The 18,420-nt window shown below is 35.9% G+C and overlaps 1 protein-coding gene across 1 annotated transcript; it reads left to right on the forward strand.

Moving 5' to 3' along the window:
- Nucleotides 1-3,134: 3,134 nt before the first annotated feature.
- LOC144252712 (N(4)-(beta-N-acetylglucosaminyl)-L-asparaginase-like) lies at nucleotides 3,135-13,789 on the forward strand. Its single transcript, XM_077794858.1, has 9 exons — nucleotides 3,135-3,261; nucleotides 5,173-5,326; nucleotides 5,889-5,992; nucleotides 6,731-6,843; nucleotides 8,705-8,819; nucleotides 9,958-10,033; nucleotides 11,267-11,374; nucleotides 12,068-12,201; nucleotides 13,561-13,789. Exons 1-9 carry the CDS (start codon nucleotides 3,135-3,137, stop codon nucleotides 13,659-13,661), a joined length of 1,032 nt encoding a protein of 343 aa, XP_077650984.1. The 3' UTR covers nucleotides 13,662-13,789.
- The last annotated feature ends 4,631 nt before the right edge of the window (nucleotides 13,790-18,420 follow it).

Consider the following 18,420-nt stretch of genomic DNA (forward strand, 5'->3'; position numbering starts at 1 on the left):
GCATGTTTCTCAAATGGATTTCACAGCATCAGTGCAAAAGCCGGAGGGGATGGCTTAGTTTTTTAAGCCTCAGATTTGAAATACCTAGACTCCCTGCAACTACAGCGTTAAATCCTCTGTGGAACCACAGCTTCAAATGCTATCAGGAGAGACTCAACTCTTCATCCTTGTGAGACTGATAAATTGAAAGCCATGAAGTTTAGAGGAAAAGGAGGGGAGCCTGGAGCTGCCCAAAACTAACCCCCCTCAATCTTAGACACACACACACACACACACACATGCAGGATAGCTATATTTGTAACATTTAAAGTTCCATTTGAGACATTTTCTTTGGTAGTACTGGAGGATGCTGTTTTTAAGACATTCAGAAATCTCAGAGCCCTCCCATGCACCAGCTTTATAAACATTTCAATTAAATTTTAGACTGCTTAAATTAGACTAAATACATTATTTTTAACTCTCATTGAATACAATCAAAAAATTATACATGTTTCTTTAAAATGCATTTAGGTATCAAATTAATTATTATTTCTGTGGAAATTTCTGTATTTCAAATCAATTTTTTCTGCTTTGCTTATTCCTGATACCAATTTATGAATATTTGGTGAATGTCAATTAAAGCAACAAAATATTATTTAATTAGTACTCTAACATCATGAGACTCATTAATGAGATTTTGTAAAATAAGAAAAAAAAACATTATTATTATCTCCATTTTACAGATGAAGAAAGTGTGGATCAGGAAAATTACTAACTTAATCACAGCTTATGTGTAGTTACTCTGAGTTTTAAAACAAAGGTCTTGAAAATATCCTAAAGTTTTGTTAGTTACAAGTAAGTTCCATTCAGGAATATAGATGTTTTTCCAAACAAAATTGTACAATGCATTTTAGAATGCATTTTAAATAAAAGATCTTTATATCTATTTTTTGATTTATCAGTAATACTACATGTCACTGCTGTTACATATAATTAATGATTTTAATGGGTAAAAAATTGGAGTGCATGCTGGAAAAACTGTTGATTTTTTTTTAAGTCAACTACCTAATTGTTAACAGATGTCCCTTTTCATTTGGATTTACCTCAAAATAAAGCAAAAAGATACAGCTACCTCAGGGCTGAAATGAAAACCTGAGAGTAGCCAGGTGTCTGTGGTGCATGCCTTTAATTCCAGTAGTTCAGGAGACTGAGGCAGGAGGATTGAAAGTTGAAAGCCAGCCAGCCTCAGCAAAAAGCAACTAAGCAACTTAGTGAGATCCTGTCTCTAAATAAAATACAAAATAGGGCTGGGATGTGCCTCAATGGTCAAGTGTCCCTGAGTTCAATCCCTGGTACCCCCCCCCAAAAAAAAAGAAGAAATCCTGAGAGAAACATGAGAACACCAAGTTTAAAACCTAAACTATTCTCCAAATGTTAGTTAAAAAATAATATTCCAGAAGGAACTCAAATAAACTAATTTAATTTGTTTAAGACTTAGATATGGACATAAATCTAAGTTTAGGCAAAATGGATTGAAAGAGTAAGTATTTTAATAGCCACAAAAAAGACACTAAATAAAGTGGATTCCTTTGCGATTGCATATTAATTATTTTAAACACCAATGTCCATGGAAGAGTTGACATACTGAGACATTTTTTTTCCAGATGTTCTCACTGTAATATAATTTAGCTGTTTTCCCTCCAACTAATAGATGAGATAAACTTCTCTAACAGGATTTTGAATTCAAGTAAGGGAAGAGAATTTTGGAGAAGAATGAACAGAGAGAGTTAAAAGTGTTCCAGCTCCAGACACCTTAAGAAACACGAACAGACCAGAGAATAATGGGCACTGAGACCAATTTTGAATGTATTGTATTTTTCTGCTGTTGCTAAAGGTGTGTCTCAGTTTCTTAGGTTGTATAATTCTCAGCTCAGGTGCTAAGGAAAATTCAGAAGTCAATGTTTTCTTTGATTTCTTACACCATTTCACCCATCTTTTACATTTCACCTGGTATTAGCCTATGCTCATTATGCCAGCAAAAATGGCTGCTCCTGCTTCAAAAGCCCATAAATGGAATTTCCTTTAATTACACCTAACTTTTTAATAGCAGTTCCCTGCCTTGGGATAATTCTTCTAGGCTATTTTATGCAGTTTAAGCTATGTATTCAGTTTCCTAGCAATAAGGGCCTTGAAGATTTTGTAAGCCTCACAACTCCCATCTAGTCTGAATAGATTTACAGATGCTCTTTAAAAATGACTTCTGTTCCTTTGACTACACGGGCAAGCATTCCACAATCCCAAAGGGATTTTGGGTCCATGCTTGCACATCTGTGCAGTAACCTACGTATCAGAATGAACAGCCTCTACCATGCATGTAAAGACTCCATCCCTCCTTTTGTTCAAACATTTATTTAGTACTTAATGGTGTCAGGTAAAAATACTTTTAACAAAGAATGGAGCTAGACTTCTTGCCTGGAGGCATAGATGCACTTCAGTGGTCTATGTAGAGGATCAATTTGTATTTCCCCAGATTGTCCTTTTCTTCCAGCTCAGGGATTTCTAAGGAGAGGACGTCCTACAGAGAGCTGTGGTAGGAAGACTGAACAGGGAAAGTAAGGGAAGAAAATATCTAAAATGAATTTGGTCTAAAGAACTCTTCATCCATACTCAATAACCATTTCAGATCCCTGAGGAATTCCAGATTACATTTTAGACGAGGCAAAGTTCAATTTACACTTTTAATTCAGAGGATAAATAAGTACAAAAACAACATTTACCCAAAGTTCCTAAAGACAAACAAACCAGAGTTGCATAACTTCATACTAATTTTCCAATATGAAGCTCAATCTATACTTAACATCAAAGAGGGCAGCAATTTGTTTGACTAATAAAAGTAAATGTCTCTGCACTGCGCTTAATACGAAGCACCTCAGTAGGAACGAACCCTGCAGCTCCACTATGACCGACCTCTAACGCGATCCCTGAGAAGGCCACGTCTGGCGAGAGTTGAGGGACCGAGGCCCGCACCAAAGGGAGAGGGCGTGGCCGTCGGGTGGGCGGGGTCCTGGAGATCACGAGTGCTCGAGCTCGGGACGGGTCTGCGCCGGTCGCTTGACCCGGGACTTATTTCGCGCTTGCCTGCTTAGCGCGCAACTATGGCGCGGAAGTCGAATTTGTTTGTGTTTCTCGTGCGGCTCCTGCTCGGCCCGACCCTAGTGCGCGGCTTCAACACTCTGCCCCTGGTCCTCAACACTTGGCCTTTTAAGAGTGCAACCAAAGCAGGTGCGAAGCGGCGGCCGGGGGTGGGTGTCTGCACTGCAAGAGGTCTCGGTGGGGTGGGGAGGACCGACTGGCTGGCCCCATTGCAGCTGCAGGGCAGGCAAGCGCCCGATTGGCCAGGCCTTCCGCAGCCTCGGCTTCCAGTCCTTCCTGCTTCGCCCTCTTCGTTGCTCTTTTGCAATTGACCTTTACTCCATCGTCCTCCAAGGCTGTGTTTTTAAGTCCTTGTCATTTAGGATCACTCCTTGTATTGCCCCCCACTCTCACCCCGCACTAATATATATTACACTGTCCTGCTGACCTCCAACGTTTCGGGTCTTTCAGCTTTTACTCTTCCAGTGGCACTTACGCTGGTTTTTGCCTGATACCTAGTTTTGCCGGGCGTCTGCCTCTCCACCTTCCCTTTCTCACCCCCACCTCCATGTATCTTCAGTACCCTGGATTCTTAGATTCTTAATTTCTAGACAACCTTTTTTGCCCAAAAGATAGCATATTCTTTTCCCACACAACTTTTTTCTTTTTTTTTTTTTTTTTTTTTTTTTTTTTTTTGGTAACACTCTGATATATCCGAGGAGCTTCTCAACAAACATTGTGCCTGAGCCCCACCTCCTGGGATTTTGATTTAACTGCTGGAACTAGGTCATCTGCTTTTTTAAAAAAACAAAACCTCCCTGTGTAATTTTCCTTGGCAGTCAGAGAGGATTGAGAACCACAAAGCTATGGTATCCCCTCTTCCAGGAAGCCTTCCCTAATGCCCTTAAACTTAATGAATCGGAATCAGATTCCCATCTTTTGCTCCGTGATATTATCCTGTATATACCAATCTTCTGGCATTTTCGTATCGTATTATGTTTGTTTCTTTCGTTTCAAGACAGACTACTGCAGGAGTAATTTCATACCCTTGGTACCCCATCTCATAGATTAACTTTCTGGTGGCAGAATTGAATCCAGAATTTGAAGGAGGTAAACTGCTATGCTATAGGCAGGGCATAGGCATCATAGAAAATAAGGAATCAGGTTGTGAGAAAGAGATTCATAGCAACAGAGAGACCCAAAGAAGCCCAGCAATCTGGGCAGGGGACAATTCTGTGTAAGTTACCTTATAGGAAACTTCTCAGAATGTACTTTCAAGCCTGTAGGTCCATTAGTGACATTAATTAAAGTGCTTATTGACAGTACCTGCTGTTCAAGGAATTCTGTTTTTATGGGTAAAGTGTTCAAGGAAGACCTCCCCTACCCCAATGTACAGGGATCTACAGAACAGCACAGTGCGAAAAGTATGGCCACCATAGTTGAAGTAACTACTTTTAAAACCAAGTTCTGCTGTGTACCAGCTGAGTGACCTTAAAAATTTTTATTAAGTCGATGGTTCAATTTCCTCTTTTTTAAAATGAGGAATTGCACATTAGTATCTTAAAAACTGCTATGAAGACTAAATGAACTAATTCATATGAAGTCCATCTTGTAACTGTTTCTTAGAATTTTATCAAGACTGTCCTGGAATAGGTGTTACCTCAAAAAAAAGGTAATATTATGCATATTTTTGCAGAAGAAATTTGTGAGGTGATGATTTAATAGATTGTCAGTTTAACTGCCTTTGGGTAGTTTCAATTGTACCTTTAAAAATAAAGGAGAGGATACTGCTTTTCTTAGAAAAAATAGCTATTAAAAAGAGAAAGAAAAAAAAAAACACCTCACATTGTAGCAGTAGCCAAATTCTTTGAATTCTTTATAATAACCAGTGATGTAATTTTTGTCTCTGACTGATTTGTATACTTGATAAACTAATTTGCTGACATTTCAGTTTAAGTGAGTGTAAAAACGGGGAAAATTAAAATAGGAAGTCTCAAATTGCATTTGGCATCAGGAAAATATATATATATATAAAGGAGCATTATTTGGTTTAATTAACAGCATGGCTGGTGTTAGAATCTGGTGGTTCTGCCCTCGATGCCATTGAGAATGGCTGTGCTATGTGTGAGAAAGAGCAGTGTGATGGCTCCGTAGGCTTTGGAGGAAGTCCTGATGAACTTGGGGAAACCACGCTGGATGCCATGATCATGGATGGGTAAGAATGCCTTTCAGAGAGATTGCTTCTCTGTGCCTGTGCTTCATGTTAAGCTACATTTAGAATTGCAATTTCTCCTAAGCTCAAGATGGGAAAAGGTGTGAGTTTTGTCACAGGTCAGAACCACTAGCTTATTGTATTTGGCATTTTCAAACACAAGGAGTTTCCCTCTTGATTATTTAAAAGTGAATAACTTATCCTAATAATATCAATAACACATGAAAATAGATCTCCTATAACAGGGAGATTCTGACCTTATAAACCATCATTCACCTGACATCCACAAATATTATGGTTTGTGTGACCAGAAAACTTAAAGCCTCTTTCAGAAGCCATGTTTAAGAATTTTAGTTCTGTTGGAATATATGGTAAACTGATTTTCTGTTTTTTCCTTAATTCTGATCTTGTGGAAATCTATGAACTTCATGAATGTGCTTTTTGCTTTTCTGTGTTAGATGATGGAATTTATCCTACAAAACATTATTGCTTAGAGAACAGCAAGATTTTTAAATTTATGAACCTATGAAAATATCTTAATACATATTACGTTTTTTTCTTACAGCACTACCATGAATGTAGGAGCAGTAGGACGAATTAAAAATGCTATTGGTGTGGCACGGAAAGTACTAGAACATACAACACACACACTTTTGGCAGGAGAGTCAGGTATTTCTTAACTATACTGAAATTCTTTCTAGTCTTGTCTGTAGTCATCCCTGTGAAAAATAGTACTCAGAATCCAAGGAGAAAAGACTTCAGTTTAAATTCCAGCTCTTAATGTCTATTTAACTGGATAGGTTAACTTCTAACCCTTACTTTCTTTGTCTTTAAAATAGGATTTAAAAAATAATAATAATTTATTACCTATAGATGAGTAAATGCTGGACTGAAATAGTGTTCACCATCAGTTTTTTCCCATATTATTACATTTTTATGGGTGCATCATTAACCTAGAGAGCATTATTAACATAAGAAGATAGGACTAGAAGGAATATGCTATGACAACATCACTTACTTGAAGACTTTCCACACTGTATACTAGAAATTATACAATGGACTATAATAAAAAATATTTTTAATGATATGTTTATCTAGTGACTCCAATAGGTTTCCTAAGATGGAGAGAGATGGTGAAGGTGAGGTAGCAAAGGATTCTGCATAACACACAACCCAGGGAACTCAAGCAGATCAGCTTTAAGTAGGACATATGAAAGTTGAAGATGTAGAAATTGATTTCCTTGAAATTGTTCATGTGTGAAAACTCTTTGAGAAAACTTTGTGTACCCCTCTGGATATCTTTGTGTACCGCATGTAAGAGGCAGCTGACCTAGGATGCCTCCAGCACATACATTTTGCTTGAAAGATGATACTTTGTTAATTTATACTTTCCTTCCTAATCGCCAGCCACCAAGTTTGCTGAAAGTATGGGGTTTACCAATGAGGATTTATCTACCAATGCTTCTCAAGCTCTTCATTCGGATTGGCTTGCTCACAATTGCCAGCCAAATAATTGGAGAGTATGTATATGTATTCAATCTCAAAAATAAATTACTTGAAAATATTAAAATTATTTCCTTTCAGTTCTCTCTTGCCTGCCTATTTCTGAGGATGCTTCTTAGCATCCTGGCTACATGTTACAGCTGGAGATTTAAGTTGTCTCTCTGGGCATTGACATGAGAGCTCCTTTAGCAGGCTCTGGTTCACATCCATGGTGAAGAACTACTGGTCTTTGGCAGTTGTTTGCAGACTAGGAAGATTCTGGGAATTGGAGCTGCCACCATCAGAGATTTTCTGCTTATATTTCCTTGGATAAAGGCTGAAAAAGTCAAAGTTTTGGAAACATAAGTCTGAAATATTTTCCAGTTTTTATCTGTGTGAAGTATATATAAGTATATGTATGAAGTATATATCCAGCATCTTCCCATCACTTCAGTTAAAGATTTATACCATTAGGTATCTTGTTTGTTACTAATGGGATAATTTGTCTTTAATGGAATTTTTAGCACAAATCAGTTTGCCTTTTCCATACAGTTTCCTTCTTTGATTGTTTTATGGCCTCATCTTTTTTATTTTTCCCTAATTGCTGATTACCATGATGTCTCTGGGATTAACCATGGAAAAAGATGGTTGATAAAAGAGAATAGGGAAGGTACCTAGTATACTAATGTATAATGTGTACAGGTTGAACATCTCGAACCCAGAAATCTGAAATTCAGAACTCTCTGCCATGGTTCCACAAGTGAAAGACTCTACACACCTCATGTACTGCAGTTAAAATGCAGGTGCACTAAAAATATTGTATAGCATCACCTTCAGACCACTTGTATACAAAACAAACCCGTATATGAAATATAAATGAATTGCTTTAGACTTGAGTCCCATACCCATGGTATACTTGTAAAGATTCCAAAATCCAAGACAATCAAAAATCCAAAATATCTCTGGTTCCAAGAATGTCAGATAAAGGGATCATCAACCTATAGTAGTTTCTTGTTTTGTTTTATTGTTTTATTTATTTGTTTATTTTTATGCCACTAGGGATTGAACCCATCAGGAATTCTATCACTGAGCTATATAACTAGCCCTTTGTATTTTTAAATTTTGAGACAGCCTCACTGAAGCTGGGTTCAAAATTGAGATCTTGCTAGGTCAGCATCCCACACCACTGGGATTACAGGAGTCTACCACCTCACCCAGTCCTTATTTTAAACCAATCCATGTATACCACCTAAATTCATAAATGTGGATTATATTTTTGTGCCTTTAAGATTCAAAAGGATAGCTGGGTTTGCAACTCAGTGGTAGAGCGTTTGCCTAGTATGTGTAAGGTATTAGGTTCAATTTTCAGCATTGCATATAAATAAATAAAATAAATGTCCATCAACAAGTAAAAAATATATTTTAAAAATGTTTTTAAAGGAATCCTAGAGTACCACACTTAGAGCATATTTCATAAGCCTAGCTTTGGAAAGAAAAAAGTGGATTGCAAACAGTGGTTTTAAGTCTCAGAATTCTTATTTATCCAGGAAAAAAATTCTGAAGAGTACCATTGTGTTGTACCTTATTCCATTGGATTAATATCTAATTTAAAAAAAACCTCTTGTATTGTGCTTAGAATTTTAGCAAATAGAGACAAAAATCAGGGACCTGTTCTATGTGAGATATATATATATATATATAAAACACATATTATGTAATTCTGAGACTAGCATGGGAATTTTGTAAACTTAGATATTCATCAATTTTCACATAAGACTCAACTACTCTTTATGTTTACATTACCATATATTTCTTACTAGTGTTAAGTGATTGTACATAACTACTTGTCAATTTCTAAGATACTCTTTCTTAAAAATAAAACTTAAATCTTATTTACAGAATGTAATACCAGATGCTTCAAAATACTGTGGACCCTACAAACCACCTGGTATCTTAAATAAGGATGATCCTACCTATAAAAAAGCAGAAGATGATTATGGTCATGATACTATTGGTAATTTGTCTTTTATACAGTTTTCATGATTAAAAGTTAATTACCTTCTTCATCCCTGTTCATGTACTAGAAGTTGATTTTGGCAAGTAAGTGCCTCTCTCTCATTTTTTCTCCTTGGTATGTATATAAATAAGAGAGATTTTATGTATACATGAATGTATTTGTTAAATTGCTTATACAAGATCCCCCCAAATCAAATATGACTATTCATGTGTTGATTTTTAATTCTTTGATAGTTAGTTCTTTATGTTGTTTGGTGGTACTAGGGACTGAACCCAGGGATGATATACCACTGAGCTACACCGCTCACATATCCAGGCCTTTTTATTTTTTTTTATTTTAAAAAAGCATCTCACTAACTTCTCTAGGCTGGCCTCCAACTTGCAATCCTCCTCAGCCTCTCAAATTACTGGGATTATAGGCATATGCCACTGTGCCTGGCTATCATTTGCTATATTAAAGTGGCCTTAAATAATTTTTCCAAGTTTTTAGGACAGACTTTTTTCTACTAGTCCATTTTAGTGATTTTATTTGGAATTACCCCTGGAAAAAAAAAAAAAGCAAAGTAATTCACCAATTTGAAGAGGAAGGATATGGGATGTCTATCAAATGACAATATGAAGCCAAGTCATCACAGTGCATAAATTATACTACTGATATAATTTTCACTATCCACAAATTTTCACATTACTTCTACGTGAAATTAATGAGAGTATATTTATATTATTTTCCTAGTTCAGGCTGTGAAAACACAGTACAAAGGCTGGTGACTTACAAACAACTGAAATTAATTCTCACAGTTGTGGAGGCTGGAAGTTCAAGGTCTAGGCATGAGTAGATCCTGTGTCTGGTGAGGGCCCATTTCCTAGCTCATGGGTGATGTCTTCTTCATGTCCTAATGCAATCGAAGGAGCTTAGCTAGCTCTCTGGGCCTCTTTAATAAAAGTAAGAGTCTTATTTGTTAGGGCTATGCCTTTATGACCTAATCACATCCCGGAAGCCTCCCTCCTAAATTCATCACTTTGTGGACATAAATTTTGGGGAGCCAACATTCAGACCAAGAAGTTATCAACTGCTCAATAATGTGGTTATATTTGAAGTAAACTTTAGGTACTGACAATTTTTTGTTTACTTCCAGGTATGGTTGTAATCCATAAGACTGGACGTACTGCTGCTGGTACATCTACAAATGGTATAAAATTCAAAATACCTGGGTTAGTGTTTTCATAAGAACAGAACTCTCAAATATATATAAATGTAAAGCAGTATGTGCTGGGTGCCCTGGAGGATAGTACAACCAAGTAGAGTGCCAGCCTCATGGCTGATGTAGATAAATGTGAAAGAAAACACATTAGATCTGCTAAGTGCCAAAGGAGGAGTCAGAGCCAGTGCTTTAGAGTTTAGGGTGGCTTAAAGTAAGTAGTTAGTAATGCCAATAAGGTGTTGCTAGCTAGGAACTGATCCTTGAGTCACAGAAAGGAAAGGGGATCTTCACAGCAAAGGCACTGGCAGGTAAAAGTAGTGCTCACTTCAGATTCAGGGCTTCTGCTGGCTGAAGAGATTGTTAGTGCATGGTGGAGAGGCAGGTGGTGGAAGGTAAGACTGGAAAGGAAGACTGGAAACATTTCAAGGAGTCTTATGTTAGTTTGAGGATTTCTAAATTTTATTTTGAAGTGGTAGAAAAGGATTAAAGATTTATTTACAAGGAAAAGCTTTGTCAAGAGTTTGACATATTGCATAATAAGCAAGAATAGATGTTAGGTAAAGAAAATCAATTTTGAGCCTCTTAAAATAACCCAGAAATCAGATGATAAAGAATGGTAATTATAGGAAAGTAGCTGTAAATCTTTGAATGTCAGCTTGGCATGTAACTAGCTGATTACAGTTTTTTTTTCATTTTTTAAATTGGCAAGTAAAAAGCATTTATGACATATGTATAATGTTTTCATATATGTATACACACATACACAGACATAGTGATTTAACTTATATATTACCTCACAAAATTGTTTTTTGTGGTGATTACAACTTAAAATCTGCTCTCAGCAATTTTCAGATAGACAGTAATAAAGGTGTTATTGTAATAACCATGATATACAATTGACCTCGTAAAGTTATTCCTCCTGTCTAATGGAAGTCTTGTGTCCTTTGACCAATATGTCTCCAGTTCCCTCACTCCCTGGTATCAAGCAATCACCATTTTCATCAGTTCTATAAATTCAACTTTTTTATACTCCATGTCTGATAATAAATTCTTAATTAATGTAGGTTTGTGAAAACTAAGTTGAAAAACCAACAAAAGTCTTTTCTCTATGTTGTGAAGAATTTACTTAAAACAATAATCAGTAGTTATGTGGAAATATCCTCTATTTTGGAAACAACTCATAATATAATTTATTTTACACTTGATTTCCTGTCCTAAATTCTTATGCTGTGTGCTCATAAAGTCGCATAGGAGACTCACCAATACCTGGAGCTGGGGCATATGCTGATGATACTGCAGGGGCAGCTGCAGCCACTGGGAATGGTGATATATTGATGCGTTTTCTGCCAAGGTATGACTTCTTACGTTTGTAAATTTTAGAGATCTTTATAGGGGATATGTTCTCTGTCAAGATATAAAATGAGCTTTTGTTTTGCATAATCTGATTGTGCACAAGAGCTTTTGAGAAATTTATATACAAACTTTTTGCCTATCATTTAATGATCATTCAAATTAAGTAATCATAGTTCCATGAAATAGAATAGTACCCTACTTCACAGATGAGAATATTTATAATTTATTCAAATGTAAGTCCACTAAGTCAAGGAGCTATGATAATTGATGAATCAAGTACGAAACATAGTCCCTATGTGCAGTCAATTACTAGAACTTCATGTTGCCTACGTGTACAGTATTTTCTCCTTTAATTGTAGCACCTTTTCTCTTTTAAATGTAACCTCTGTTCTCTGTGATTTCTGGTTGTTATTACTAAACCAGAAACTCAGCCAAAGTCAAAAAATACTAAGCCAGAAAAAAAACCTAATTTCTCAGTCTGAAACTATTGGTGGATGACTTGAATAGATGATATTATATCAAGATTTCCTTGCTTCAATGTTGATGCTTTAGTGAGAGTTAGCCACTCCCACTCATTATATGTATTCTATCAAATATGACAGTTTTGTTGGTTTTAAATTTCTAATTAAAGTTACCTGATTTGAAGTTTGCATTTGTTCTATGATACTGAAGTTCCCTCTGTTTAAATCAGCTACCAAGCTGTAGAATATATGAGTAGAGGAGAAGATCCAACCATAGCTTGCCAAAAAGTGATTTCAAGAATTCAGAAGTATTTTCCAAAATTTTTGGGGGCTGTTATATGTGCCAATGTAACTGGAAGTTATGGTAAGTTGAATTTGAATTTTGATTTATGCAAACCCTTTTAAATACTATATTGTACAATATACTAGTCAGTAGAACAGGGAACTATGTAGAGTAGGCTCTGAGTAAATGTTAATTGATGGTCTTTCAAGGCCCACAAAGTGTTAAAATATACCTAAAACCCTTTTTTGTTGACTACTGGTAGTTATATATTATCTGTTCTTTGGCTCTTAGTTCTTATCCCTACATGTTGAGATGTACTAATTTAGTTAGATGCTTTTACTAATTAGAAAGAGGTAGGGATAAATTATTTCCCATTCTTCTTTTCTAATTGTTACTTAAATATTTCAGCCATTTAGACCTTTTGGGAGTTCCAAAAGAACAAAATGTATTACTAATTTGTAAACCAAAGAAGTTTGCAGAATTATTTTTGCACTGTGTTTGAGGCATGTCTTTTGCTTCATTTACTTTCCGTATGAGCCTATCACAGTTTCAAAGCATTTTAAGATCAACCACTGCTGATTCTCATTAGTGAATTTTCAGATGGGGAAGATATACAGCTTATTGATCAATACAACTTATTAGGTTAGACTGCTTATTATTTTCTTTGATCTTTTACTTCCCACACGTCTGTATTTGAAAAACTTGTTTGTGGAATTCCTTATTCTTTTTTAAGTATTAAAACACAAAAGTCAGTAAGAGTTATGGGGAGGGAAGGTTTTATGTATGAAATAAGTCAGTTTCATTGATTCTCTCTTAAGAAATAAACTGTAGAAGGCTCGGAGTTGGATTTAATAGGATGGAAAATGCTAATTATATAATTGTAGATGAATTTAAAATGACTAGTACCTTACATTTGAAGTAATGAGAGTAGAAGGGACATCTCCCCCAAGGGTTTTTAAGCAGAAGATGAACCCAAGACAAAAAGCACCTTGTCAAATAACTCTTCTTTCTGTGAGATTAACAGAGTAGAAAAGAATAAGAAGCAGTGATGTTGGGGGGGGGTGTTAATGGATGAATCATAGGAATGTTCTAGAGGCTAGGGAAATAAAATTTTTGGATGATGTTCCTGAATAATTTCTTGTAAGAAAGGGACATGAAAACATTAAAAAAGAAACAACAGCATGTGTATGGAACAGACAATCCGCAAATTTTCTGAAGTTCAAGAGGATTGCTCCCCCACCACCTGTTTTGGGGGTTTTGTTGTTTTTTTCTTTCTTTCTTTCTCTCATAACTACTCAGTGCCAAGGAAGGTACTTCTTTGTAGCTTTGTTGTACATATATAAACAATTGCCAGTGTCCAGGCAAATAGCAATATCTGTGTTGGTTATAAATATATGCATCCTGTATTTAACCACACATCTTTCTCTTTTTTGACCCAAGGTGCTGCTTGCAATAAACTTCCAACATTTACTCAGTTTAGTTTCATGGTTTATAATTCTCTAAAAAATGAACCAACTGAGGAAAAAATTGACTGCATCTAATCCATCTTCTCTGTCACTATCTGTATTTAAAGAAGAAAAAAACAAAAGCAAAAGGTTATAATCATCATGTAGTGGTTGTCTGCATTGTAAGATTTTTGTATAAACACAAAAATAAATTTATGCTGAAATGGCACTTTCTACATCTGAAATTTTTGTATTTTCTATTTTTATTTAAGCTTTGTACACTCCCTGAAAATTAATATCCATATGTGTATGTGTTGTATAGACTTAAATGTAAATGGTATTTGAATTTCTAATTGATGTTGCAAGAAATTACTACTTCGGGAATATATTTTCACAGTAATATACTAAATCCAAGTCAGCTATATTTGAGTACTTAAAATCATTAAAGTATACAAGCCTTTTAGGTCTTCCTCAAAGGAAGAGTTACACTAAGACTTGGCAGATTAGTCCTGGTTAAATTTCAGTTTGTTATGTTCAGTATGACATACCTCTGACCACTGATTATTAGTTTTACCTAGTGTTCCTAATAGCTTGAAGCAGGAAGAATGATATTAATATAGATGCTTTTTATTTTGCACATATTAGAAAATATGGGCAATCTTCTGGTAAGCAATTATATTGATTTTGTTTGGATTACTCTCTAATGGATCTCTGGATGTAGGAAAGTTTTGAGCCACAAAAATCTCTGTCTTTAAGCTTCTGACAGTCAGTATTGGTCATGTCTTTTACAAATCATTGGGGGCATTTGATTTGTACTGTAATTTTACTAATGTCTTTTGCAGAGGTGGGATTACAATTAGAAATGTCAATAATGTGTTTTCTGGCTTGGTATTATTTTCCTAACTTCTGAACTACATCTGAAAAGTACGTGGAAGTTGTGTGTCTGCTTTCTTAGCATCATCTTGTTTTTTTATCCTCCCTCTGTACCAGGGATTGAATCCAGGGCACTTAACCATGAGCCACATCACCAACCCACTCCCCCTTTTTTTTTTCTTTTATTTTGGGCTGGTGGGGGGGTACAGGGGATTGAACTCCAGGGCACTTAACCACTAAGCCACACTCCCAGCCCTCTATTTTGTATTTTATTTAGAGAGAGCATCTCACTGAGTTGCTTAGCACCTTGCTTTTGCCGAGGTTGGATTTGAACTTGCCATCCTCCTGCATCAGCCTCCCAAGCAGCTGTAACTATAGGTGTACACCATTGAACCCAGCTTTTAGCATCATCTTTTTCCTTCAGAATCATTCTCTTTAAAATCAGGAGTCTAACTCATTCCCCCATCATTCTTACCCCCCCTACCCTTTGCCCCCTCCTTTTCCGCTCCCTCCCCTTTGCCCTATCTAAAGTTCTTCCATTCCTTTCCCATGCCCCACCCCCACTGCCATTATGGGTCTGCATGCTCATATCAAAGGAAATATTCAGCCTTTGGTTTGGGGGATTGACTTGCTTCACTTAGCATTATATTCTCCATCTTCATCCATTTACCTGCCATGATTTTTTTCTCTTAATGCTGAGTAATGTTCCATTGTGTACATATACCAAAGTTTTCCTATCCCTTCGTCTATTGAAGGAGATGGTGGAATGAGTTAGACATCATTACCCCAAGAACATGTATAAGACACAAATGGTGTGAAAATACTTTGTGCACAACCAGTGTCTTGAAAAATTGTGCTCTATATGTGTAATTTGAAATGAATTGCATTCTGCCATCATGTATAACAAATCAGAATAAATAAATTTTTAAAAAGCCAAAGAGAAAAAGTTAAAAACAGCCTCATCTTATGGCATTTTTATAAAAGGACCCGAACACGTATTGCCTCCCTTTCTATTTTAAATAATTTACTCTGAAAAATGATTTTAGGTATCAGGAGTATAAATGTAATAAAAAAATAACTTCTACTTTTGACTACTTTTAGGCTTTATATACATGATTTCTAATAACTTGTTTAATTGGGTTTTTATTAAACTGTTAATTGTGTAATTTTAAAAACGTCTTTGATAAAAAGATATTAAAAAGTTAAAACCCCTAAAAAAATCAGGAGTCACTAACTAATAAAATTATATTTACAGAATTATCCTGAAACTTGAGTATTCTGCACCCATTTTGGTTTTGACTTTGTCATAGTTTAGGGTAGAAAGCTGTAATGTTAGTGAGGCACAGTGGCTTACTAGGGTGAGGCAGGAGGATCAAGAGTTCAAAGTCAGCCTCAGCAAGTTGGGCCCTAAGCAACTCAGCAAGACCTTATCTCTAAATAAAATACAAAAATGGTCTGGGGATGTGGCTCCATGGTTAAGTGCCTCTGGGTTCAATCTACATACCAAAAAAAAAGCAAGCTGTAATTTTGAGAGTGGCACAGATCACTTGTTCTCAGGCTTTGCTATGTATCATGGCTGGCTGGGGAGCCTTTTTAAAAACATCCTCTGCTCTATCCCACTAAATCAGATTCTCCACAAATGAGGACTCAAAAGTCTAGATTTAGCAACTGCTTATGGTAGTCTGAAAGCTAATAAAGAGACAGTTGTGCAGCTTCACACTCACAAAGCAGAAGAGGAAACCTCAACTTTTGAGGGTTCCCAGGAAGGATGCCAACTTGCTTAAATCTGATGCAAGGCCTTGGAAAAGGGACAAGAAGCCAGACTTAAACTTGCAGTATATTTATTTTAAGATGATACTCCTGTTTTGCATATTTCCATTAATAAGTTAGGCAGTCTTTTACCACCAGAAAAAGGAGAGTGTAGCTTAAAGTATTCATGGCCTGTCACTCCTCAGCAAATTGGGAGTTCAGCTGACAAAAATCAATGTACATATGTTTCTAAAGGGTGTTTTCTCTTTAACTCTCACTCTTCCTGATGAAAATAACGACTTCATATATCTAAAGGAGAAAGAGAAATGGAATTAGCTTTGGAAATGCATTTTTAAAGCGCTGTTTGAATAAAGATCGTATTTAAATACTGCATATGTGTTATCCTTTCTTTTGGAAAGATAAAATTATTTTATCCCTGGTGAAGATGCATACAAAGGAAACTCACATCTTTGATGATGTTTTGATACCGATGTTCCATGGGTTTATAGGAAAGACATGCAGGAAACAGGGAGATGGCACAGTCAGCAAAGGATTTGTGAGCCAGTCATAGATGGAACTCAACTGTCTGCCTAAGACTTGGGAAAAGCAAGAGAAATAACTTGGGAAGGGAATCCTAGAAAATTTAATCATGGTCTTAACTTACTGGCAGACAATAATTGGTTTGCTCCACATATCCTGGCCATGGCATTGTTATAGATTCAGGGCTATTATATAGCAGAGGGTCAAGGTAAGAAGTTCAGTTCAGAGATTTTGTCACATTGTGCTGCTTTTTTTTTCCTTTGACCTTATCAAAAATGTTCATTTTCCCATTACTGCATATGTGTTATCCTAGGGGAAGTGACCTTATCCTAAGCACACAGGGATTAAGCAACTTTCCTAATTGATTATGAAAACATTAATATTGTGACTTAGATTCTTCTTTTTAACTATTTCATTCTATTTCTTTAAGAGAAAAGATTTTTGTACTCACACCTTTCATTTTACTTAACCAACGCGGGAGTTGGTAGGCTTAAATTTGAGCAAAAATTATCTTAGCCTATTTTAACAGCAACCCTTAGAAAAAGGAAGTGATTTTGGTATCAGCAATATCAAAATGTCTTGATTATTATCCCAGAGGCTGCACTTCACCGGAGTGGTTTTTATTTTTAGCACAATAGACAAAAAGGAAAATGTTAACCACAGTATGTAATAAAAATTTTGCTAATTTTGTGCTCTTCATTATTCACTTTGATTAATCTCTGGAACAAATTTTTTAAATTATTACACTTACTTTGCTTAAATGTGGCAAAAATGACTTCTTTTGTGTTCTCAGTTCTACTAGGTACAGTATATACTGGAAGTCTTGAATTATATTCAACAAACATTCCCAGTTCTGCCTACCTGGCATATTGTTGGTTTTGGTTGTCTTGGTCCCCTTGTGATTTGGTGCAATCATGTAACTTTCTGATAATGAGTGGTAAGCAAAAATGGACTGTGAGACCTTCCCAAGCTTACTGTTTTTTTTTTCCAAGCATAACAACATGATGGTTGTTGCCCCTATCAACCTGTACCCTTGAGTGACTATAATGAGCATACCCCATGACAGTACCATTCATATGTATTGGGGTCCAATATAGACTCTTGATATATAAAATATACTTGAATAGTTAAAAAGTTTTGTGTAAGTTATTAAGTTAGTGACAAGCAAAAGTCTTTAAAGGTCAAAGGAATTTTTTACAAATAGACATCTAGAAATATCAATAGGAAACAAATCAAGAATTAAAAGATATTGCTGGATGACTTAAGAATACTTTTATGGTTTTGAAAAAAAGTAGACATTCTCTGTGATTGAACTGTATAGCACACTGGAAAAAAGTAAAACTATGGAGACACAAAAATCAGTGGCTGCAAGAGGCTTCTGGAAAAGGAGAAATGAATAGACAAAGAACTGACTACTTTTAGGGCAGTGAAACTATTCTTTGATCTTGCAATGGTATCAGCATGTTAGAATGAACAATGAACAGAACAAGAAAGGAAATGGGTGCTGGTCAGTATACATCCATCCAAACCCATAGCATATACAACACTGAGAGTGAACTATAGTGTAAACTATGGATTATGGGTAATAATGATGCGCCAATGAAGGTGCATTAGTTGTTAACAAATGTGCTACTCTGGTATGGTACAGTGATGGTAGGAGGACTGTGAACTTGAGTGAGAGGGTGTAGAGGAA

The sequence above is a fragment of the Urocitellus parryii genome, unplaced genomic scaffold, assembly GCF_045843805.1.
Source record: "Urocitellus parryii isolate mUroPar1 unplaced genomic scaffold, mUroPar1.hap1 Scaffold_53, whole genome shotgun sequence".
Taxonomy (NCBI): Eukaryota; Metazoa; Chordata; class Mammalia; order Rodentia; family Sciuridae; genus Urocitellus; species Urocitellus parryii.